Below are 26,433 nucleotides of genomic sequence, written 5' to 3'. Positions count from 1 at the left end.
CTCCACACGCCAGCCTCCAGTGCACTCACTCCTGATTCTCAGCATGCTGTGCCAGGCCGCACCACAGCTCCAGCCTGGCTACCCCGGGCACCTGAGGTCCGGTGCCAACGGAGGTTTTCCTGCCTTCCAGGAAACAAACACAACTCTAAAGTGTCCTTGTGCACAATTCAATAAGGCAAAAGCCTTAACACTTTAAATTTCGGGACACAGCAATTCTCCTTTCAGAAAACTGTTTAGTAAAAAAATGTAAGAAAAAGACTGAAGGTAAATGCAACTACAGACATCGCCCTGAGCGCTGTAAGGCAGCCTTCATCAACATCTCCTAAATAGGAAGGTGCCACCAAGCCCTCGACTCCCAGCAATGCAGAGAGCCGTTCAGGCTTCATGAGGAACTTGGTTGTAGCAATCCACAACAGTTTTGGGGGAAAATCACGTGAAAAGATGTTTATTATGGGAGGAAAACAAGGTACAACACATTTTTGTGCACAATATATAAAATCATAAATTTACTGATTGAAAAAAAGATGCAAGGATGTTTTTCCATTGTCTTGTGAAAGGGATAAAGTCCCCATCGGCCTCACACTCCTCTGCATACTCTATAGCTTCTACAGTTAACAGCATTCATTTCTGTGAAGAAATCACTCTTAAATGCCCAGACCATACACACATATGTACGCATTTTTTTTTTTTAATCAATTCCCAGATAAAGAAAGGAACACACCTCATCTTGGCATGCACTGTCAGAGAATCCAGGAGGTTCATTGGTAAGGGAGTTACTGATGCTGAGGCCAGACAGCTTGTCCCGGGGAGAGGCACTCTCATAATTCCATTGCCATAAATGGTCTCTACCAGAGCGCCCATAGGTAAGGTGAAACACTCTGAATTTGTAGAATACGCATTACACAGCAGGGCGATCTTATAGTCATTCATCTGCAAACTTTTGTTTCTCAGACTCTGCTGTAGGAACCTAAGTATCACATCGGAACAGAAAAACACAAGTAACATGCATGAGGTTAATTTGCGTAGTAACTTCAATCCTACTGCTGTCTGTATCTTTACCTTTAGAGACACTACAATCTCTGATGACATGCATAGTGAGTTTATGAATTAAAGCCTGGGTAATACTGCAGACGGAAGTTCATCCTAAGTTAACAATCACTACACATCTGTCAAGTACACACACGATACACGATGCACTATTTTAGGCTAAGTTTCAGAGAATGAAGAAATAACTCACAAATTAGTGAAAAATATTTCTATTTATTATCTGCTTAAAAAACAAATGCCTTCATTATTGGTTCTGCAATGAAAAGATGGTCATGGGTATTTCATAAACTAAAAGCCCACTGAAACATGGCCCTCACCATGGACAGGCTCTATGGAGAGAGACCTGGAGTCCTAGAGAGGAAGTCCAGCTGCTTCCTAACACCATGATTGACACAGCTCTTTCTAAGGGGACCTCTTCTCTGAGGCATCACAGCTTTGGGACACACATCTGCTCCCTGTCTGTGGCCATCCCAGGGAGCATAAGATGCCTGATTCAGATCATGTCCAAATCATGAGCACTTGGGAAATGCTGGAATAGTCTCATGTTGGTAAAGATAAGATACTTTAAGTTATAATGTAAAGGTGTAATATATAGAAACCGGAATCATTCTTGAAAACGGACAGGAAGACACCCAGGCACATGAGAAGGCTCACTGACACTGTTTCCGATGCTGCCCTTGGCCAGCATTACTGGCAGTGTGGAGACATCACACGCCACATGAACACTGTCAGTGCCGGTCTATAGCACTACTAACGAACGAGACATCAGGCTCCGGGCACGACGACTTACTCGTGGTGCAGCTTCAGGGAGTGGGGTATGGGGATCTGCAGCTTGGAGTTGTCATTTTGAGCTTTTCTATTAAGATGAATCCAAATACAAGTCATTGCGAAGGCATGCGTTGACTGTGGCTTGTTAATGTCAGGAACTGGGATACACTGAAAGACAGGAGTTAGCGTCATATGAATGAGATCAAATAGTCACGTGTATCTTAGAAATCCTCTACTATGTAACTCTTTAAAACTCTTATCTCAGCTTGGCCCCACTAGCTCTTGACTATTCATTAGGATGAGAGGCCTTGTGGAATAACATATTAACAGGACATTCTTGTTGGCAAGTTTCTACCTGTTAACAAAATAAAAGATGCTTAGCCAGGGTCTCCCTATCACAGAAATAATGAACAAAAAGTGTTTAAAGTTTAATTTTGAAAAATTAAACATATCCCAAAATCATATCAAATTGTGATAAATTCTATAATTCTCACAAATGTATTTCAACTTTCAACACACAAATAAAAACACAACTCTAGGGCTGGAGACACCGTGATTCAGTCTTCTTTCCACAGAACACATGCACACTAGACAAGCTTGCTCTCTCTGCTAAGCACTCAGGGACACTTACTTCCTTCTCTGGGTACAGCAGGTCAAAGAGCTTCATGACAGGGAGGAAGTCAGCAAGCGCATTTTTCTGAATACTTCCCGAGATGAACTGCAGCAGAACCCACATCAGATGGTCTCGCCCTTTAATCAGTCCTCGCCCTGCTAACTGTAAGAAATGTTACAGTACAAGTGTGCACTCGGCCACTAATGACGCGGGCGGAGAAAGCTGCGGTTCATTCTTAACAGCGCACCTTGATGTTATACTCTGGACCTCAAACGATCCACAAAGGCCATGAGATGAGGCCTGGCCATCATCTGATGGTGATGTTGGAAGATGGGGGAATATTGAGAAGGCAGTGGCTAGTGAGAGGAAGTTATCACTGGGAGCATGCCCTGATGTGACTATTTGGTCAGTGGTCCTTCCTCTCGTTCCTTGCCTCCTGGCTGTGATGAGGTAAATAAACATCTTTGGTCACACATTCCCTCACCACAATGTCCTGTCTTACCACAAGCTTCCTTCGCTTCCTTCTCTAAGAGAGTGACCTGGCTGAACGACCAGGGATAGAAAAGTCAAAAACGACAAAAACTCCTTGCTAGTGTGCAAGCCTTCCTTCCTCACAAGCTTCTTAGCTAACGCATCACCATGCTCACTGGTGTACGACAGGGACTGACACACTTGGTGTGTGTGCTTGGAAGTCAGTATCTTAGCTTGGGTGTTCAGTAAGTACTGAGTCTCAATGCAGGACATCAAATTCACAGCCTGCTACATTGTATGTTTTTCCGTGCTCCTTTAAACTACACATATCAAAAAAAAAATTAAACATGAGAATCAAGCTCAATATTCTGAAGGTAAGAGGTTGCTGGACTTCCCACCCTGGTGCATGTTTCTATCAAGCAGGTCTACCTCCTGTCTGCAAAGAAAAGTTGTACTCACTCCAACCAGGAAAGGTCGTAGTCTCTGGACCTCCTAGCTAAGCTCTAACTTCCTTCCTCCTGAGTGTACCTTGGCTGGCTGACAAAGCCATTGGAAAAATATCTCACACACACACACACACACACACACACACACACACACACACACACACACGCACACACCCCTTTTCCCCTTCCCCTCTAGCGTAAGGGTCCTTGGTGGTACTACAGCGTCGTTTCCTTTTGTATAATGTGTCCTGGCACCACGGGTATATGTACAATGAGTGACAAACTAGAGTTTATAGTTAAAAAGAAAAGTAAAAAGTTAAAAAACCATAAAAGTTCTAAAGAAAGCAGGCACAAGGCCACACACCTTCAATCCTAGCCCTTGGGAGTCAGAGGCAGCTGGGACTTTGTGAGTTTGAGGGTGGCCTGCTCTACATAGTGAGTTCTAGACAAGTCAGACAACATGTGAGACCCTGTCTTAAAACAAACAAATAAAATACAACTAAACAAAAGCATCATTAGGGCTCTGCCTTCTGTCCCCTCTGAACCCAGGAGCTGCAAGTGCTGAAAGCTGTCAGAGCCAAAGTAAGGGGCTGTTGGAGTGGCTCTGAGGAGGTGCACTGTGGTCATACCTTCTGGTGGAGAGACAGAACCATATGTGGGAAACTGGCAAACTGGAAAAGCACAAAGAAAATGAGCTGGCTGGAAAGGTGCTGCCACAGGAGCTGGCTGGTTCCCCCATCGTCAAACTTCTCCTCGGTCTCAGACCTCTCCATGGCGTACACCACCAGGTCCACCAACTGGTCCTCCAGCACAGGGCAGCGCTGCTTGTGCTGTAGGGCAGAGATTGAATACAGTATTCCAAAAGCCTCCTGGTAGTTACCGAAGTCACCAGTTAACAGGCTTTAATCCTAACCCGAGGCCAAGAAGCATGGGATGGAGTTGAGGTTACGGTTAGATCTAGTCTCTTAAAGCTGCATCCTGTCCTACTGGCACAGAGGAGGGTCCACGGGGACATCTATCTTTTCATGTCCTCCGCTTCCAATTCATTTTTAATTTTGATACAGAATTACTTCAACTTGACAAAAGGCCACCAGAGCACTGCAGATTCCTTTCTTAGGACACTAGGTTAAAGAGGACGGGCGTGATAGAGAGATGCCATTATTTTTGCAATCTAACTGAAAAATTGAAAGGCCTGAATTTCCAGAGATTGAAGATTTAGGGAAAGAAAATGAGGCAATAAGGTAAGCCTTGTGTTTTAAAGTGATTACTCCAAGTTTACGGTTGGGCTCCTCATGTGTGACGGCAATGCTGGGTTGAAATGGAAGCCTCGTCCCTAACAGCAGAGCAGCTCATCTCAGAGCGAGGGGCATCTGCCATCCCTCCTACGCAGGCAAACATAATGCAGCTTTAAATTAGATCACTTAAATCTAAAACAACGAGAGTTGGTTCAAACACTGACAATGAAAACGCGACTTCCCTTTCTAGAGGCAAAAAGATCTGTGCTTGTCAAAATGATGTCTAATGTGCTTTGACCGAAAGAGCTAAGCCGTATTTGAAAAGCATCTTCATTTTTTTAAAAAATAAATGTTGTATTACTCAGTAGCAGGCAGTTAGAAGCCATTCTAGTGAACACAATGACTAAAATATAGATAATTTGCCCTATACTTTAGATTTAATTATTGATGTCTTTTGCCATGAAAAAGGGATATGATTTCTTGAATTTATAGAAAAATGCAAAATGGGGACAGCTCTGGAAGGAGACAAGATGCCCCACTGCCTCCCGACCCTCCTTGCATGCTTCGCCAGCTCCACGTGGAAAGGCTCTATCATAGCTGCACTTTCTGGATGCATGCAAAGAAAACAGACATCTACCCCACAGATAAGCATCGATGGTTGCTTCATCTTGTATTTTCCCAAAACCACAAGGCCATGACCACAGCTGAACCACGGTACAGGTTTACAGAGAGCAGGATTAACGCCACCAGTTTAGACTCCAGCACGTCTCCAGACGCAATTATCAGTACGAAGCAGGGCAGAGTGCAACAGACAAGACTACAGACTAGCTCTCAAGTCAGCATGCAGCTACTGTGTACAGGGCTTGAAATTCACTAGTTCTGCCAACCACCAACAACCTCAGAAAGGTGTCAGACAACACACGTCTACAGCGAGATCACTCAAAGGATGCAAAGTCAGAAAAATCTGTGAAAAGAAGGAAAGCCAGGATTTCCAGTAGGAATTTTTTTTTTTTTTTTTTTTTTTTATACTAGTGGGGAGAATTTGCTTCTACTGCAGAGACTAGCCAATCTGTGAACTGTCCCTGTCTGTGGTGGTTGCCCATGAGTCTATTTTAGGAGAAAGAGCACCTGGGTCACTCTGGAGTTCCCCTTTCTTGTATTAGCTATTTGTTTGTTTATTTAAGGGCTGGACTTTTACCTACATGGTTTCGGGCATGTTGTCTTGGTAACTCAATTAATGGTTTAAAGAAGAATGCCAGAAATACGAAAATTTTGGCAAGATAAAGCACTTGGGAAACGTAAAGCTGATGGCTTTACGACATATGCTCCATGAGTACACCCCAGCTTTTTAGTTGAAAATTAAATACACCAGTAATCTCTGGTCCGGAAGGCCTGGTATCTAATATAAGCAAACTATGGACTGGGCTAATTGTTTTGGATAAAGCTAGGCACATTCCCTAAAAGCAAACATAAAGACAGAATTACATGCTGTTTTGTCTGACAATGGGGCAGCATCAACGAAGGAAGGCCTGTGACAGTCTAAGTAACGTGTGCACAGGTCTAGCATCCAGCTGCCACAAGGGAGGGGGACTGGACTTATGTTGTAAAGGCAGCCTACTGTATGCAGTGTTTCCAGTCTTAAAAAATAAAACGTAAGCGTGCTTTCATTTTCTGCTTTGATCTTTGTTTTAAGGCAAGGTTTTGCTATACAGCTCTGGAGAACCTGGTACTCACTACGAAGCCCAGGCTGAACTCGCGCTTGAGGCTGTCTTCCTACCCCAGCCTCCTGAGCACTCGGATTCCAGGTGTATGACACCATAGCTAGTTTGTTTTAGTTTCCAATTACTATAAAATAAGTATATCCAAACAAAGAGTCCTCAGCATACTTCAGATTATCTTATCAAGTGGACGGCATAAACTTTTGAAAGGTACTTTAATAATTGTATTTATAAATCACTAGACTAGTATAAATATTGAATGTTTATATCTACGTGTATATTTAGCTTAAACCTGTTTTAACAAAGGGACTATCCAATTCAGTATTTAAAAATCATTTTTCTATGTGGTGGGTCAATGTGTACGAGACCCTACTTTAACCCTCAACTCGACTGTGCCCAGCTTCCTTCCTACCCCTGGCCAACTGGACATGACAGTGCTCCTCTGTCCCCACTCAGAACCACTACTAAGTGGCATGGGACACTTCTGCAAGAACAGCTCACTTTTGCACTAAACATTTCGCTAATTTTACTTACAAGGGGTTAATTGTGAGTAGTAATTTAAATGACTTTTAATACTGCCTTCAGAACAGGCTGGGAGGAATAAATCTCTCAGTTCTAGTGGTTCCTACTTTAACCACGGAGGCTGTAATCAGAACTGGGTCCCTGTGGTAGCACTAGCCTCCAGAGTCACTGCAGAGAGGTGGCAGCCAGAGCCTACACACAGCACACCAAGCTCGGGAAGTATAGTGACTTCTGATGCTTTTATTCATAGGGAAAACACTAGAAAGTCTATGTCAACACAGAACACATCATTTCTTTTGTTCCACTGCTGTTTCAACACTCTACGCTGGCTGTGGTTGTAGAACTGAGCTATTTATGACCTATCTACGACCGATTTTAGGATTAACCATAGCCCAATTCCTACTGGAAAATGTAATATGGACAGGTCATAAAGTCTCCAAGCTTTAATTGTTGCACTGTTAGAGAAAGGACAAGAAAGTACAGCACAGGGTATACAGTTCTGTAATGATAGAAGATGATTTGATTTGTTTTATTCATATGGATTGATACTGCTGGTTCTCCTTTCGTACCCTACTTTCCACATGTAAAATAATACACCAAGGCACTTCGGCATATTATCTTGCATCTGTAGATCCCTTCACTACAGTTACCTAAGACAACAATTACTGATGAATTGTGAATTTTTGACAATGTTTACACTACGGTGGGACCAATAGTAATAATGTTCTGTCAGCATTTCCATTATAAACTTTATTTTTTATGGATTTATGCCTTAGTCATAAACTTTTTATAGGTTGAAACTTGTTATTAAAATGATCAGATCATAAAAACTCTTCTTGAAGTATTTTGTCAATTTCTATTTTGAGGACAACTGCCTCCTTTCAAGGAAGAGGGGAGCCATAATAGCTAAGGCTATCTGGAGAGGAGGGGAGCCATAGGTGGCTAAGGCTATCTGGGGGATGTACTTACAGCTCAAATGTCAGTTAGCCACCAAATTATAAAAAGAATGAGCGGAGTATGGCAAAATGCTTACTCAAACTTCGTCTTCAGACGAAGCGTGAAGCATTCTTGCACAGTTAGCTAATACTTACCTCTAACTCAAATGAAAGCGGGTGAGAGTTAATGTGACAGGCTACAAGAGGTAACTGTTGGTACTTGGGTGGTCAGGGAGTTTCAGTTCACTTTACAAAGGCTCTTCCAAACAAGGAAACTTGGTAAAATTTTTTTAGAAGGAAAAAAAATGAAAATAATAAAAGAGGTGTTGCTACTGTGGTGAGTTTGGCATGCAGTTTCAACACTGAGCAAGTTTTATGGCCAAGCCGTATGTCCGTAAAAATAGGGCTTTATCAATGGAAGCACTGGCACAACCTTCACTATGGTATTGCAAACAGCAACGCTACCTTACAGAGCCTGGAAAGAGCATCTCCTTAAAATCAAAACGCTGTTCGATTTTAATATGCTGGGCTCAAAAACTGTTAACAAAAATTTACTGGAACCACAATTCTGCTTAAGCTCTCAAAGGTGCGAAGCCCAGAATGGACCTGGGGCTGCACCAAGAGTTCAGCTTATCAGACATAGCACAGTGGTTGTCTCCTGCCACAGGCGGGCCGCACCTGAGGAGCCCGCTCTACGAGAAGGGCACATCTGGCAAAGACTGACAAAGGCAGGTGTTTGTCAAGAGGTGTGGGGTCACCTAAGAGTGTGACGTTTCTTAGTCAATCCCCATGGTTCCAAAAAGACTTCCCTGTTTAGAGCTTACCACTCCGACCTTTGAAGGCAGCATATCGCTATGAAAATGTTCGGTTTTTCATTCCTTTTTGAAATTGTTCTGGTTTTTAAGGCAAATCAACACAAGTATTTTTGTTGTTGTTATTTGTTTTTTTAGTAGCCTGGAAAGATATGAGGCTGCCGCCAATCTTCCCTCTCTGAAAACTCCATCAGGGCTGCCTTTAGCCCTGAAATGAAAACAGTAAAACGGAGCTGGGGAAACAACCAAAAACTGACAGGTTTACTGAGTGCCAAGTGTTGTCTCTTTCTTTAAAAAGAAAAAAAAAACCAAAAAACCAAGAAACCAAAAAAATATATATATTATATATATATATACATATATATTTCAAAAAAACCACAAAAAACAAAAACCATCCACCAAAAAGAACTCTCACATCCCAAGAAAGGTTTCAGTGGCCTTGGTCTCAGACGGCCCCGCCAATTTCAAGCCCCGACCGACCATACACGTACTGTCTAAATGAATCAGCGGCTACAAAGCGGCCAGCGTATCGTTAGTCACAATACAACAGTAAGGTTGTGAACATACCTGCGCAATGTTCAAGGTCTAGAGCATTGGAGGATGGGCAGGACAAGACAGGACAGAACAAAAATAAAGGAAGAAAAAAAGAAAAGACAAAACGGTGACTATGAGGCCAGCCTCAAGGAACCCCCAGTCAGCACAAACCCGCCCACATGTCAACCACCAACACACCAAAAAGAAAAAAAGAAAAAAATTAAAAAACAAAAAAAGAAAAGAAAAAAAAGAAAGAAATAGAAAAAGTCAGCAAGGCGGCCACTCGGAGGGTATCAGGGTTATAAAAATACACCCAAACAACAACAACAAAAGGTCCAAAAATATGGTTAAGTCATGTGTAGGTTTCTCTGGCAAAGGGGGACTTGAAACTGGCCTTATAGGAAAAAAGCAATGCAGAACAAACCAATTTTAGAAATACCTCCCTTTAAATTTAAACATCCTTAACGCAATATTAAACCACAGCATACACTGTCGAGTAACCTGCATACTGAAAAGGTCATCAAAGGGTTCTGAACTGTGTTGCTCGGTGAGCTACAGCAGAGAAAACAGCACAGTGCACATGAGATCTACAGACGTACGGCCTCCAGCGTAGTACAGTACCTGCTTGTTTAAACCTAGCATATTGCAGACCATATCCCTGGAGTAAGGCTGCTCCAGTACATATCTCAACAAAGCAGTCTGGGGTTCAAACAGATCCTTTAAAGGAAATAAAAGAGACATTACTGCTCCAAGATTAGCAAAGGTGAACTCAAACGATGAGGAATTAAGAGGAGAATCTCCTCCAGCACTGGTTACTTCCCCAGTAGGAAAATCTCCTGGGAAAATGACATTTACTGTGTACAGGTTAGGTTCCCACCCAGCGTTCTCATTTCAACACCAAGGTGAAAGCCTTCAGCAAGGCCTTCTAAGGATTAAAAGTCAAGACAACACTTGAATGGATCTTGTCATTTCCCCTGTTCCTGAAAACATTTAGTTTCCCCTTTAGAGACTACTTAAGATGTCAATATTATAGTTGCCAGTTTAGATAGGCCTCTGTCCTTGGCCGTGTTTCTTAGACATAATGAAGCATCCCAAGTTTCTACGTAACTGAACACACAATTTCTTATACATCCAAACTTAGAACCTTTTTCTGAGTTTACAGTTTTTTCATAAGTATCTCTTGTACTCCCTCAGTATAAGCTGCTGGGCTCCATGTCTCTAGCAAGACTGGTAAAGTGGACTCACCATTTAAACACACAGCTTAGGAGAGCAGTGCTTTGCCTATGCCCTTCAGTGACCCTTACCTCACAGCCAGCCGTCCTACAAGAGTGGCTCTTACAGCACATGCGCAGGAAGACCCTGTCTGACCCTGACTGAGTCTGCATGTTTGCTGGAGTGTCTGAGCCACCAGCCAGTGTCCTAACGCATGTCCCATCCTTACGTCTGTGTGTGCTGCCAGAGCCATCACTTGGACAGTCACTGCCAAGTTTACTTCAGATACTACTTGTATAACGGTCACTTGGTTGCAATTGTTTTTAATAGATACCTTAGATGGAATTCTGAAAGAAATGGGACGAGGGGAGAGCAAATTAAACTGATTTTGTGTGAATATCTAATTGTGGTTTTTGAGATTAGGTTTCTTTGTGTAATCCTGGCTACCCTGGACTCACTTTGTAGACCAGGCTGGCTTCAAACTCAGCGAGGTCTGCCTGCCTCTTCATCCTGAGTGCTGGGATTAAAGGTGTGTGCCACCATACCCGGCTTTAAACTGATTTTAAAGACATGCTTTAAAAAAACTGTACTAGATAAATTTTGAAGTAAAACTCAGGAACAATTATTGCTTTCATAAACATGTTTCCTTTTCAATGGACAGATCCTCACCCTCAGTTCAGCCCAGTTCTCTCCTGGCTTATTGCTCTTTTCTCCACTTGTGCTATTAAATATGTGCAGAAATAACAGGAAGGCACACACACATCCCCGTCAAGTAATAATTTTAAAGGATTCCTTGTGAGGCTGGAGGGATGGCTGCTCTTCCCGAGGGCCAGGGTTCAATTCCCACCATCCACTGGGCAGCTCACGACCACTTAAAACTCTCACTGTGGGGGACCTGACACCCCTCAGGCACTGTATTCACGTGGCACATAAACAACGTGGATCATTTAAAACCAGAACATGCAGACTCAGCTTCTCCCAGAAGCTTCGGAGACAGGAGCACTGGCCTAGAACTTCTCTAAAGCCTAGGATGGCTTGGGTCCCACAGTCACCTCTTGCCTCATCACTCTGAATCCTAGGGACATGAGCCACAACTCACTGTGTAGGTACAGTTCTAATGACAACCAGACTGGAGCCAGCACAATCTGCAAGACTGCTCATTAGTGCAGTTAGGGATTGCTGCTTCTAAGCAGAAAAATGCCCCAGTTTCCGTGATTACAAAAACACTCCCTCTTTGCTTTGGTCACATTTGTCATAAACATGGCTGTAAGGAGAATTTTCTGCTTAGAAATCTAACCAAAGCGCCAAATGTTCTCTTCCAAGGTTATCACTCTTCCCAAAGATGACAAGGGCAAATGCCAAAAGAATAGTAATGCGTGTATGTCCTGAGTTCAAATCCAGGTCTTCATTTTATTTTTTTAATGTTGAGCCTTAGACAAGAACTGTACTTAGAATGTTTGTATCGAAGTTCTTTAGCAGAGGTATACCACTGAGGCAAATCCACACCCACAGAGTATACTGGGGTAGGGGACGGACATAGCCACAGGTAGTGGCATGGTGCCTTCCCAGCACTGCCAGCTCAAGGCTGGCTATGGAGTCCAGGCCAGCCACGGTTACACAGCAAGACCATAGCAAAAGAAACCGAAATCTAAGACTAAACCAAAGCACACACCATGAAATATAATAAGCCATAAGCTACCTCTCTTGAGAACATTTACTTCTCTAGACTATTAAGGGGCGATCTGTCATCGAACACTTGACAATGCAGTATTCAGACATAGATACGCTTTTTCTTTTTCTTTTCTTTTTCTTTTTTTGAGGATTTTTTTAAAAATTGTATATTTTATTTATTTACATTTCAAATGTTATCCCTTTTCCAGTTTCCCCTCTGGAAACCCCCTATCCCATCCTCCCTCCCCCTACTTCTATGAGGGTGCTCCCCCACCCTCCCCCCCCCCCACTAGATGGCCAAGCCTACACTGGGTTTAAAACACACCTTATCGTATGGCAAAAGGCCTTTCAAGGGAAAGCGGAGAGTTGCAGGGTCCAGTTTCCATGAGTTACAGATGGCTCCCGAGTTGTTCACAACTGGCAGAAGACTGCAGCGGCCTGCACGCATTACAAAAACATGTCCGTGTGAACGTGGCCAAGGCAATGGCAGGCCCTTCATCCTCTCAGTATCTAATGAGTATGCTTACTGAGCCAGGCTCCGGTTTAAACTGCCTGCAACAGTGTCAGCAGGACACTGAAGCGTGGCAGTTTTTATTGTGTATATTTCTCCCAGGTGGCTGAACGATCAAGCCGTACAAGGCTTCTAAACGGTTGCCCTCTGTTTAAGGGTTTAGGGCAGAACTCAGCACAGCTCAGTCCATGAGCCAAACCTAGAGGCTATCTGCTTTTGCAAGTTGTACACGAGGAAGTCTCGAGAGCACCTCTGCAGTCCGGCAGCAGAGCTGCTACAGACCAAACACAACACACAGCTTCCAATGTTTACCAGACGGACCTGCAGGAGAGAGCCTGAGGCCTCAACTCCACATCATCTTCACTTCCATATTTCATTTAATGACATTAATACTCAGCTACAAAAACTAGAGAGCTCGGGATTTATGTAGTTTCTTTTTATACTCCCAGTGTCAAAAGCAGCGCAGACTCATAAGAAATGCTCAACATCTGGTCAATTTTTAAAAAGCCTGTATTCTCAGACAGTTACGAGGCTAATGTAATCTCTAAAACAATCTGGAAATATATAAAGGAATTTCAAGGATAGTAAACGATTGCATCAAGCATAAGGAAACAGAGAGCTAAAGAGAAAGTGCGTGTGGACTACAGTGCCTGGGCTTCGGCACCGGGGCTACAATGGACTGAAGAATCCGGACTTCTCATTACTCTGCCACAGAACCCTGCAGACATTTCCAGGGGCCAGGAACAGAGCTCATGTGCTAGATTGGTCAGCAGGCATGCAGCCCTGGGTTCTCTCCCCACAAACACACAAACTGAGTGTGGCAGGAAAGAGGAGAATCAGATGTTCACGATCACAGTTGCCTACATAATTTCAGGCCAGCCTGGGTTATATGAACCGTGTCTTAAAAATCCAAAATCAAAATATAATGAAAGGTGTGCTAATTAAAACATACAAAATAAATAGTGTTTCTAGTCAGATGAAAGCCAACTGCTGGAATAGTCTTATGTGAAAGTTGCCCCAGTCTAAGATTTCTGTCTTTGCCTTATCCAAAGCACCTAAAAATAAACATTATTTTCTAGACTGCTACAAAGTGGTGGGTCACACCTAAGAGGCCATCCTTCAGCTAAGTCCAAAAGATCTCTGGTCACTTAAGATACAGGTTTATGTAGTACGCTAAGTGTACTTTAAACGCATCTTACCACAAATGGAGTTTATCCTCGCTGTGGGCCTGAAGGTATCCACAAAGTCTGATACCAAGTTTCCTAGTAACTAGAAGAAAAAGAAAATAAATATACAAGCAAGGTTATCCCGCATCTCTGAGCATCATCTACAGAAACTGAGGTAACACACAAGAATTAGTGCAAAGTATGGCACAGACAATTACTTAAGGACTAATGTGCTCTCTCCTTTTCTTCCAAACACTTGTTACTCCATGTGTCCCTAAGTTGAGCCAAGTCATACCACTGCATCCCTACCTAGTCAATGAACCTGTATAGTTTTTAAGGACATAAGAACTGTTTTGGGAGCTGAACTGGTCCCACAGTTCTTTGTACCCAAATCCCATGGGGGAGAGAGCTGGACTCTCAGAAGTGTGGACATTCCTGAGAGCTCAGGGGAGACCACCACTTCTGCTCACATTCCTGGCATAAGAGGAATCCACCTAGAGCCCTCTGGACACAGGAACCTAGGAGCAGTGAGGGGTAGGATCCTTCTAGTCTCTGCCTGGGCCCAGAGCCAGTCACCAGGGGTGCTGATACAGCTGAGAGCAGAGAAACACCACTTCTGCTCTGAGGGACCCGCCTGGAGCCCTCAGGACACACGAACTCAGGAGCAGTCTGGACAGGACCCTTCCAGTTTCTGCCTGAGCCTAGAGCTGACATGGACCCACAGCTCTCTATACCCAGATCATGCTGGGAAAAGCCACTCTCCAGGAGTGCTGACACACAGGCGTACAGGAGGGTCAAAAAACTGTCAGAGATAGCAAAACCAGCTAACACCAGACACAGATGGCAAGAGGCAAGCACAGGAACCTAAGCAACAGAAACCAAGACTACTTGGCATCATCAGAGCCCAGTTCTCCCACCAGAGCAAATACTGGATATCCAAACACACCGGAAAAGCAAGATTTGGATTTAAAACCACATTTTATGATGACGATGATGGAGGACTTTAAGAAGGACGTAAATAACTCCCTTAAAGAAATACAGGACAACATAAGTAAACAAGCAGAAGTCCTTAAAGAGAAAACAAACAAACAAATCCCTTAAAGAATTACAGGAAAACACAACCAAACAGGTGAAGGAATTGAACAAAACCATAGCTCTGAGAGCCTGCAAAAAGAAATAGGAGAGAGCATACATCAGCCACTTGACAGCACACCTAAAAGCTCTAGAACAAAAAGAAGCAAATACACCCAAGAGGAGTAAAAGGCAGGAAATAATCAAACTCAGGGCTGAAATCGACCAAGTAGAAACAAAAAGGACTGTACAAATAATCAACAAAACCAGGGGCTAAATCAAAAAGATAGATAAACCATTAGCCAGACTAACCAGAGGGCACAGAGAGTGTAACCAAATTAACAAAATCAGAAATGAAAAAGGAGACATAACAACAGAATCAGAAGAAATTAAAAAAACATCAGATCCTACTATAAAAGCCTATATTCAACAAAACTGGAAAATCTGGAGGAAATGAACAATTTTCTAGACAAATACGAAGTACCAAAATTAAATCAGGATCAGATAAACCATCTAAACAACCCCATAACTCCTAAAGAAATAGAAGCAGTTATTAAGAGTCTCCCAACCAAAGAGCCCAGGAGCAGATGGGTCTGCAGAATTCTATCAGACCTTCATAGAAGACCTCATACAAAATACTGTCCAAACAATTCCACCAAATTGAAACTAAAGGGACACTACCCAATTCCTTCTATGAAGCTATAATTACACTTATACCTAAACCACACAAAGACCCAACAAAGAAAGAGAACTTCAGAACAATTTCCTTTATGAATATCGACACAAAAACACTCAATAAAATTCTTGCAAACCAAATCCAAGAACTCATCAAAATGATCATCCATCATGATTAAGTAGGCTTCATCCCAGGGATGCAGGAATGGTTCAATATATGGAAATCCATCATTGTAATGCACTATATAAATAAACTCAAAGAAAAAAAAACCACATGATCATTTCATTAGATGCTGAGAAAGCATTTGACAAAATTCAACACCCTTTCATGATAAAAGTCCTGGAAGATCAGGAATTCAAGGCTCTTACCTAAACATAGTAAAAGCAATATAAGGCAAACCAGTAGCCAACATCAAACTAAACGGAGAGAAACTTGAAGCAATCCCACTAAAATCAGGGACTAGACAAAGCTGTCCACTCTCTCCCTATTTATCCAATACAGTAGTCGAAGTCCTAGCGAGAACAATCAGACAACAAAAGGAAGAAGTCAAAATATCACTATTTGCAGATGATATGATAGTATACTTAAGTGACCCCAAAAGTTCCACCAGAGAACTACTAAAGCTGATAAACAACTTCAGCAAAGTGGCTGGGTATAAAATTAACTCAAACAAATCAGTAGCCTTCCTCTACTCAAAGAATTAACAGGCTAAGAAAGAAATGAGTGCAATGACACCGTTCATAATAGTAAAAAAATAACGTAAAATACCTCGGTGTGACTCTAAGCAAGCAAGTGAAAGATCTGTATGATAAGAACTTCAAGTCTTTGAAGAAAGAAATCGAAGATCTCAGAAGATGGAAAGATCTCCCATGCTCATGGACTGGCAGGATTGATCTAAAAATGGCCATTTTGCCAAAAGCAATCTACAGATTCAATACAATCCCCATCAAAATTCCAACTCAGTTCTTCATAGAGCAATCTGCAAATTCATTTGAAATAACAAAAAACCCAGGACAGCAAAAACTATACTCGACAATAAAAGAACTTCTGGGGAAATCATTATCCCTGACTTCAAGCTGTATTACAGAACAATAGTGATAAATAGTACATGGTATTGGTACAGAAACATGCAGGTAGATCAATGGAATAGAATTGAAGACCCAGAATTGAATCCACATAACCATGGTCACTTGATCTTTGACAAAGGAGCTAAAATCAGCCAGTGGAAAAAAGATAGCATTTTCAGCAAACGGTGCTGGTTCAACTGGAAGTCAGCATGTAGAAGAATGCAAATCGACCCATTCTTATCACCAGGTACAAAGCTTAAGTCCAAGTGGATCAAGGACCTTCACATCAAACCAGATACCCTCAAACTAATAAAAGAAAAAGTGGGGAAGAGTCACATGGGCACTGGGGAAATTTCCTGAACAGAACACCAATGGCTTATGCTCTAAGATCAAGAATGGACAAATGGGATCTCATAAAACTGCAAAGCTTCTGTAAGGCAAAGGACACTATGGTTAGGACAAAACGGCAACCAACAGATTGGGAAAAGATCTTTACCAATCCTACATCTGATAGAAGGGTAATATCCAATATATATAAAGAACTGAAGAACTTAGACTCCAGAGAGCCAGATAACCCTATTAAAAAATGGGGTACACAGCTAAACAAAGAATTCTCAACTGAGGAATATCAAATGGCTGAGAAGCACCTAAAGAAATGTTCAACATCCTTAGTCATCAGGGAAATGCAAATCAAAGCAAACCTGAGATTCCACCTCACACGAGTCAGAATGGCTAAGATCAAAAACTCAGGTGACGGGGTTGGGGATTTAGCTCAGTGGTAGAGTGTTTGCCTAGCAAGCGCAAGGCCCTGGGTTCGGTCCTCAGCTCAGGCAAAAACAAAACAAGACAAAAAAAAAAAAAAAAAAAACCAAAACAAAACAACAATGCCAACCAATCAGAGCTCCCAGGGACTAAACCACTACCTAAAGACTATACATGCACAGACCCATGGCTCCAACTACATATGTAGCAGAGGAAGGCTTTGTTGGGCACCAATGGGAGGAGAAGCCCTTGGTCCTGCCAAGGCTGGAACTCCCCCCCACCCCTAGTGTAGGAGACTGTCAGGGTGGGAAGGTGGGAAGGGGTGGGTAGTTGTGGGGGGAACACGCTCATAGAAGGGGGAGGGGCGGTAGAATGGGGAGGGGAGCTTATGGCCAGGAAACTGGGAAAGGGGATAACATTAAAATATAAATAACCCCCCCCCAAAAAAAAAACCACACAAATAAAACTGACCTGTTTCAATGGGTTAATAGAGATACAAAACAAATACTATGGTAAAAGAATATATTTACTGGGTCAGTGATTTGGTTTAAGAGGGAGAGGTGCTTGGCACCAAGCCTGAGGCATCGTATATCCCTGGGACACAAAGGTAGAAGAGAAAACTGACTTCTGCAAGTCAGCTTCCGACCTCTAGCCACATGCACGGGGTACACAGTCTGCCCCCTACCCCAAATAAATATTAAGCACAGTAAAGTATGCAGCACCTAGGGATACCTAACCATGTGAAAACGTGCATGACATGATTCTTTTGGAACCCTCCCACTCTCAGGAGTTCTCCTATGTTTGCCCTAAAGTAGAAGTTGTTATCTTCTCAAAGGGGCCAGAGGGACGAAACGGCTCAGCGGGTGAAGTTACTTGCTGTGCAAACCTAACAGCATAATACTGAGTCCCTCCAACACAGGAGAAAACCAACTTTCAAAGTGCCCCAACTCCACACTCGTGCTGTGGCGTGTGCACAGAGATACACACTGTGTTAGCTAGTTTTATGGTCAACCTGACACCGGCTAGAGTCACCTGAGAGGGGGAACCCCAAGAAGAAAATGCCTCCCTCCATAGGATTAGATTATAGATGAGGCTGCAAGGCATTTTCTCAGTTAGTGGTCAGAAAGGGAGTATCCAACCCACTGTGGGTGAGGCCATTCCTGGTCCTGGGTTCTGTACAAAGGCAGGCCGAGTAAAGCCTAAGAGCCAGCCAGAGAGCAGCACCCTCCTCAGCCTATGCAGCAACTCCTGCCTCCAGTTCCTAGCCTGCTTGAGTTCCCATCTTGATTTCCTTTGACGGCACACAACGATATGGTCACATCAAGAGAAACGCTAACTAAGATAGGAAGTCAGTCATGTACACAGACACACACACACACACACACACACACACACACACACACACGCCTGTGTACAAATAAGCAATACAATTATATAACATTTTGACAGGAATTTAAAATTTTAGAAAATGCAAAGTTACCCAGTGTGGAAGTTTTCCCTCGGGATATAATTTTCTGATCTCTGTGACTGCAAAGTAGGCTGGCAACAGGCAGGCATTTCGTTCCAAGATATACGCTATAACCTAAAACAAACAAAAAGCATTATTCTTGACTAGCCTCACACACACACACACACACAAAAATTCAAATACGGTTGGGGATTTAGCTCAGTGGTAGAGCGCTTGCCTAGCAAGCACAAGGCCCTGGGTTCGGTCCCCAGCTCCGAAAAAAAAAGAGAAAAAAAAAAAAAATTCAAATACACGACAGCAACAACAGAAAAGTAAGTTAGCAAATAGGGCTGGGGCAATAAGTCAGTTGGTAAAGTGCTTGTATCTGTGTGGGAGCCCTCGAAATGCTGATTAAAAAGACTCACTTCTGGTAATCAGGAGGAAAAAATTCAAGAGTCTGTTGTATATCATGACTGCAGTTAATCAGAATATATTATAAACTTGAAAATGGCTATGTAGGTCTTATAAAGGTAATCGTATCTGAGATTCCAACGTTTGGGAAGTGGAGACAGCGAATCTGGAGTTCAGGCCTATCCCCCCGTAAGCTGCAAATTAGTTCAGTGTCAGCGGGGGTTACATGATACTTGACAGAAAATCAAAAGACTGTGAGGTAAACTATGCCAAACTGCTTCCCTTAACCATTCCTCAAGGTAAATGTATATGTGTGCACAGCCTTAAAAACAGCAGAATTATTACTTTAAAAATTAGTAGAGGAATTCTCTTAGAGAATTATAAAAATGAAGGCTATTAACAATAGAATGCATTTTTGGTAATAATACCTTAAAATGCTTTAAAGAGTGACAGGTTTAAGATGGTAACAGGAAAAAAGAATAACTATTACAGTATTATTAATAGTTTAAAAAGATAAACGTGGCCATTGTCTGTCTTATAACGATTTAAAATACTTTAGTCTCTATACTCCTTTCATAACTATCTAGCATAAATTAAATTTTTAAAATTTCCTTTTGCAAGCCAGGAGCAATGAAGCAAGAGTGTCTTTGAAACCAAAAATGACTTGGGCTGAGATATAGCTCAGTGGCAGATCATGTGATTAAAAACAACTGATTTCATTTCAGTAGAAGGAACTAAACATTCTACAACTATTCCAAGTTATGAGTGTGTGTGTGCTGTGTGAGTTATGTGCACGTGTGCAGTTGTCCGTGTGTGTCAGGTGTCCTCCTAGCGTTTTCTGCTGGGCTCACTGACCAGCCTCTCTCTGACCCATAGCACCAGGGCTATGGCACTGGGCAGTAGCAGGATGCGTGCCTGGTTCCTTTACTGAACTCTCTCTTGTTTAACAGCAAGTGCTCTTCCCCACTGAGCCATCTCCCCAGCTCCAGCCCCTGTGTATTTGAAAAGCACACACCAAAACAAACCGAGATATGAGCAGCATGTTTAAATTACCTCTCTTGCTGCCAGAAGCTGCTGGACAACAGCAGAGCTTACAGTATTCGGGATTGTCAAGATTTTCTCCAAAATCACTTTCAGGAGGTCTCGAACACCCTGATAGGTATAAAGATGATGACGTGAGTTGAACCAAAGGTAAGTGTAAAGTCTCTATGTGAGACAAAATGGCCAGGTTTCAGGAGTGGACACCGCTTCAACGTCACACTTTTGCATTTTTCCAAATCATTACTAACACTAACCTAAGAAGCATAATGCTCTATAATAGGACAAAAACCGCATGAACAATGAAAGTGAGCTAAAAGTCAAGTGGAGCTTTCTATTCAGCCAATCTCTGGTCGTAAAAACCATGAAGGGTTCCTACTCTTACAAAGGTTAAGAGAGCACAGCTTTGCTATGTGCAGAGATGGTGTGAGTAACACTCTGGGGACCTGGGTAAGGATATTCAGTTTGAGTACAAAGAAAATAATCTGAGAAGTCTGCTGTGACTAATTTAGGGTCACTGTGATTTAATAGTAACGTCTACTTGGTCACTACTGGATCATTTCAGATGGAAGGCTATGCAGACATAGAGCATAAAGCCACACACTGGCAATTCCTTGACAAAGAACAGTAACAAAGGACATGAAAGAAAATGGTCTTCCAGCTGTGGCTGTGATGCTCCTGAGCTGGACCCTGAAGTACACGGAGATGCTCTGCTGCAGCTGGTGTTTGGTCAGCTGAGGAACCCTAAAGGCGTCCAGTAAGGAAGGACACGATTCTAAAGACACCAACACAGAAGTCTCGATCCACAAATCCCGCTCTGCCTTCCTCATTTCACAAGACAACGAAAGAACTCTGGCATCAGACATGGATTCTGCCTTGTGACTGCCCATTTTATTATAAAAACATATTAGTCCTGTGTATGTTTTAAAATGTTGGGAGTTGACCATAAGTCAACTGAATAGTTTTAAATCCCTTCAGCACATATGAGAAAAAGTCAAGTTATGAATACTCTCTGCTTTGTTTCTCATGAGAAGAGTCACACCCTGTTTTTAAAACAAACATGTCAGAAAGCAATCACTTTTTATAATTGGGAAACAATACCTTATAATCCACTCCTCCAATGATTTTCCGAACCAGCTTAAATGTTAAGGCCCAAAGCTGTGTTCTTTCCCATTCAAGAGTGTCAGAGTTTATCAAAGATTCACAAACCATCCTGGGGGGAAGGAAAGAGCATTCAGTTACAAGAGAGAATCCTAAAGATTTTCTAATGGCTACTGTATATGCAACTGATTTTTACTTAGAAGAAAGCTCAAACATTAAGTAGAACTAAATGATATAGAAATGATATACGATTCGCTAGAAAAACGAATCTCTCATAAACTTTTGGCTAAACATTTACCATCTGCCAGGTGGCGGCAGACTGTATTTTCTTCCAGATGACTACACCACATTTCCATATGCTTCTGTGAAGCACGGCACTGATACACACCCTTGAGAGCTAGAGGGACGGGCTACGGTGTCTGGGCAGTTTTAAGGCTATGGCAAGGATGTGAGGCTACTTCTTTTTTTAAGAGTGATTTATTTATTATATATAAGTACACTGTAGGTGTCCTCAGAAACACCAGAAGAGGGCATCAGATCTCATTACAGATGGTTGTGAGCCACCATGTAGTTGCTGGGATTTGAACTCAGGACCTCTGGAAGAGCAGTCAGTGCTCTTAACCACTGGGCCATCTCTCCGGCCCACGAGGCTACTTCTTGATTATACTTCTTTGGTGAACTTCTGAATGCTACTGGGCTGTGAGAAAGCCAAGTCACAGTAGACAACACCTGTAGTCTGGAGGAAGGCCCCAACAGACGACTGAGTGTGGAAGGGACTTCAGCCACAGTGGCTATAATTACGAAGCACTATGAAAGCAAACACAGGGCTGGAAATGGCCGCGGTTCGAAGCTCACAGTGCTCTTGCACAAGCCCCGAGTTCAGTTCCCAGAACCCATGTCAGGTAGCCCATACCATCTGCCAACCCCAGCTCCAAAGGGTCTAACGCCCTCTCCTGGCCTCCTCAGGCATGCCTACATATACGGCAACCACTAACACAGATGCGTATACATAAAAACAGAATAAACTTAAAACAGAAAACCAAGGGGTTGGGGATTTAGCTCAGTGGTAGAGCGCTTGCCTAGCAAGCACAAGGCCCTGTTCGGTCCCCAGCTCCGAAAAAAAAAAAAAAAAAAAGAAAAAAAAAAAAAAACAGAAACCCGCCTCATAAGCCAACTTACAGATGAGCTCCACGCCTCCTTCCCATCCCTTGTTTCTGTACAACAACCTCAAAGCAATTCCGCAACTTGACAATGAAGGGTCTTCCCACTGCCCATCCCCACCCAAACGTACCTGGGTGGAAGGAGACCAGTCTCAACTGCCATGGCTAAGCAATCATACAGAAAGGAAATCCTTTTCGGGCTATGTTGGCCGTGAATAAATTTAACGATCCACTGGACACACTGTTCGTGAGACTCCTAAAAGTCAGAAAACACTTTTATTTTGGGCCTGAGGTTTCAATTTCAAACTCACACATATTATACCTGAGAAGCAATCAACATTGTAAATGAAATATTTCTCTGTGAACATCTATAAATGAAGATGATTTCTGAAAGAGCAAGATGAAAAGAGTCAGATTCAGCCGTGGGCACGGGAGTGCCGGCCTGTAAACCTAGTACCTGAAGGGGTGAGGCGTGGGTAAGGCCACCCTGGGCCGTGTATAGATTTCTAAGTCAACCCGAGTTATATCTAGCAGAGACTGTCCCCAACCAAATAGATATGTATTTGTTATATCAATTGTAAAAATCTTACCATTATATAAATTATACTTTCACCATGAGACCTCCAAAATAGTTAAGATTATATTAACAGACTCATGGCCGACTGAAACTCATTTATTTGTATCTTTCTGTCTCACTACATAAACATCCTGTAAGGTCGCACGGTAAGTCACTAAATGCTTAGGGAATTACATTAGCAATTTCACGTGCCGTTAAGGAGCTCGGCACACACGGCACTTGCTGTGTTGAGTTTGATTCCCAGGACCCGTATAGTAGAGAAAGATTCTCGCTTACAAGTTGTTTTCTGACCTGTACACAAGTACTGTCACACACACACACACACACACACACACAACAATCCCCAAAAAAAGAAAAAGCCCAACAAATATTTAAAAATTAAAAATGCATAAAATATGATAAATATTGAAAGAAACACAAAGTAACATTTTACCAAGATAAAACTTCTCAGTGCTTGATACACAAGGATAAGAAATTATTATTATTCCATTGTATGCCTTTAAGGAATTAAATCAGTTGTTGGTATTGAGAATGTAAACTAGATAACTCTTATAAGAAATAATTAGGTAGGTTGGGGATTTAGCTCAGGGGTAGAGCACTTGCCTAGCAAGCGCAAGGCCCTGGGTTGGGTCCCCAGCTCCAAAAAAAAAAAAAAAAAGAAAAGAAAGAAATAATTAGGTAATTTCCACAAAATCATAAATTGCTGGGGTGGTTATGAATGCTTACATCCCAGTACTGAGGAGGAAGAGACAGGAGGGTCATAAGTCCATACATAACCAATCTGGACTACATATCAAGTCCCAGGCAAATCAGGGTTACAGAGACTGTGTCATGTGTGTTATACACCTCCCCTCCGTAACTAAGGAAAAAAACAAAACAACTAGCTTTTGATTATCAATCCGATGCCTGGTCAATAGCATGATTTACTGTGACACTACTTAAAGTAGAAAACTGAAGAGAAAATCTAGCTAAGTGTGGTGGTCCATGCTATGATGCCAGGAAGCAAAGGAAGGGGGAATGCTGAAAGGTCAAGTCTAGCCCGGGCTACATAGCAACTAACCCTTTATCTGGAAAAAAGAGAGAAAAATTTGAAAGCAAGAAGGTGGTTAGTAAATAAAGGAGGTAAGGACACATAACAATATGCTACATCACTGTAAGAAATAAGAAATAGGGTCTGGAGAGATGGCTCAGCGGTTAAGAGCACTGACTGCCCTTCCAGAGGTCCTGAGGTCAATTCCCAGCAACCACATGGTGGCTCACATGGGGTTATGTGTAATGGGATCTGATGCACTCTTCTGGTGTGTGTCTGAAGACAGCTACTGTGTATTCATATAAATAAAAATAAATAAATCTTTTAAAAAAGGGGGGGCGTCAAAAGTCATCAACTGGATGCTGAACAGGAAATGTCTTACCTGAGAAAGTCCATTCCAAAACTGCCGGAAGGCTGCCAAACAGCTAATAAGTTTTGTTTTTTCATCCTCGGGGGTATCCATAAACATGCTGAAAAACAAAAATCGCATTATTTGCTACTAGTTTTAAAAGAGTACACAGCCAGTAAGGTAGATGTTTTTAACTCCCCCAAACCAACTTAAGTGACATCTAACAAAGATAAATCTACAAACAAAAACCCCACAAAAATCTGCCTGTCACATACTCACCCTGGGAAAGCCTCTTCTATAATTTCTGTTTTCTGAAAACAAACAAACAAAAAATAGTAAACGATCTGAATACTAAAAGGAGGTGGGGTTGGAAATGTCCCCTAAAGAAATATTCTCGGGCAATATAGGGCAAGACCTTATCGGGACCGCGACGGGAACTAACTACACTTTCTCGAATCTGACAGCAGTCCGGGGGACCGCCACCCTAGTTCAAACGCCCATGTCAACACAGTGGGCAGGGAAGAAGCTGCCCCAAGCCCAGAGCTTGGACCTGCAGCCTGCCCCTCCCGGAGCCATTTTCCTGGGTTACGGACAGGTGCACTCACCACCACCTCCTCGAAAATGCTCTGCAGTTGCGTCTCCATCGGTACCATCGAGTCCCGGCCTTCCGGGGTACCCGGCAACCACCGGGTGAACCCCTAGACCTGGGAAGAATGGAGCGAAGGGGCGGAGCCACCAACAGGAAGCCGCCGCTCTTTCTGTTACTTCCTTTGGTGCTCCGCAAAGGAGCCCGCCCGGTGCTCACCCGTTACCAGCCCCTCCAAAATCTGTCTCTCTGCTTGATGGTTCTGCGTGCAGATGTGGCCCGCAAGCTGACAACGCTGCTTGATCGCTGACACAGCCTTGGACAGCAAGGCCACCACCTCCTGGCTGGAGCCGGAGCTGCGTCCAGCCTGGCTCCTCGGACGCAGCTCCTTGTAGTTCACTTATATATATAGCCCAGAAGCACAAGGGCTGCAGCCAGAACCAAGTGGGTGACTGTCAAGAGCTGACCTCGTTGAAGCAGTTGATAACACGTTATTCTTGCCCAATAGAATCCAAGTCTTCACTATGGTAGCCTCAGTAGCTAGCACAGTGATGGGTATGTCGTCATCTTTTATTGGATGTTGAAAAAAAAAAACCCGGAATAAACGCATTATTATTAATTTGCAAGTAAGTGGCTGTATTAAGCACGTCATTGTAAAACAGACTATTTCCCACCATCCTGGTAAATTTCTGACATCATATGTGCCCACTGGCTCAGCCACACAGCCCTACATCCAGAAACCATTTTCAAAATATATCGTCATTAATTTTTCACATCCTTGATATTTATGACTAGACTGTTTAAATTTGTCTACTATCAGACAATTTCTCATAAGTTTATTTGTGGTTCGAATACATTTTGTATTTAAGTTTTTCACCTTATATAGCCATCATTTTTCCTTTGCATACTTGCTTTCTCCCACCTCTCTTCTCACCCCTCCTCTTTTTTCTCCTCTCCCCTCTCCTTTTGTCTCTCCCCAGATTTCTCACTTCCTCTCCTCTTGTCTTTCAGGACAGGGTCTAGTATAGTCTGGGCTAACCTGGAGCTCACTATATAGCCCAGGTTAGCCTTGAAATCACAATCGAAAAATCTGCCTGAACCTCCTGAGCGATGGAGTGTTTTCTTGTTTTCTAAAACACTCTCTTTTGCTGTAGACTGATTTTTTTTTAAGATTTATTTATTTAATGTATATGAGTACACTGTTGCTGTCTCCAGGCACACCAGAAGAGGGCACCAGATCCTATTTCAGATGGTTGTGAGCCACCATGTGGTTGCTGGGAATTGAACTCAGGACCTCTGGAAGAGCAGTCAGTGCTCTTAACCACTGAGCCATCTCTCCAGCCCCTGTAGATTGATTTTAATGAATACTTTTATTTATTTTTTGTTTTTGTCTCTCCTAAAGCCATGCATGGTGCTATTCATACGTTTTCTTCCAGAAACTTTGTTCTAGTTTTGGTTTTTAAGTCCATACTTTTCTCGAAGTAGCTTTCATGACTG

At 42.7% G+C, this 26,433-nt stretch overlaps 1 protein-coding gene across 2 annotated transcripts in view; it reads right to left on the bottom strand.

Annotated features, from left to right (window-relative positions):
- Med23 (mediator complex subunit 23) overlaps positions 1-25,091 on the bottom strand; it is a 43,586-nt gene extending 18,495 nt beyond the window's left edge. Inside the window, exons 1-15 of one of the 2 annotated variants that reach the window (XM_032894899.1) lie at positions 24,956-25,091; positions 24,630-24,661; positions 24,384-24,471; positions 22,526-22,650; positions 21,235-21,346; positions 20,149-20,247; positions 18,718-18,819; positions 13,695-13,764; positions 12,310-12,422; positions 9,723-9,818; positions 9,135-9,152; positions 3,975-4,175; positions 2,447-2,590; positions 1,838-1,983; positions 722-967 (exon numbers count right to left, since the gene is read on the bottom strand). In XM_032894899.1, coding sequence (XP_032750790.1) covers positions 722-967; positions 1,838-1,983; positions 2,447-2,590; positions 3,975-4,175; positions 9,135-9,152; positions 9,723-9,818; positions 12,310-12,422; positions 13,695-13,764; positions 18,718-18,819; positions 20,149-20,247; positions 21,235-21,346; positions 22,526-22,650; positions 24,384-24,471; positions 24,630-24,661; positions 24,956-25,003 — 1,640 coding nt within the window. In that variant the 5' untranslated portion in view covers positions 25,004-25,091. The remainder of the gene's footprint in view (positions 1-721; positions 968-1,837; positions 1,984-2,446; positions 2,591-3,974; positions 4,176-9,134; positions 9,153-9,722; positions 9,819-12,309; positions 12,423-13,694; positions 13,765-18,717; positions 18,820-20,148; positions 20,248-21,234; positions 21,347-22,525; positions 22,651-24,383; positions 24,472-24,629; positions 24,662-24,955) is intronic. The other variant, XM_032894898.1, reaches the window with a different exon arrangement.
- Positions 25,092-26,433: the final 1,342 nt, after the last annotated feature.

This window comes from Rattus rattus, chromosome 2 (genome assembly GCF_011064425.1).
Source record: "Rattus rattus isolate New Zealand chromosome 2, Rrattus_CSIRO_v1, whole genome shotgun sequence".
In the NCBI taxonomy this organism is placed as follows: Eukaryota; Metazoa; Chordata; class Mammalia; order Rodentia; family Muridae; genus Rattus; species Rattus rattus.
Note: the sequence above shows the minus strand (reverse complement) of the source record. Positions and strands in the feature narration are given on the sequence as shown.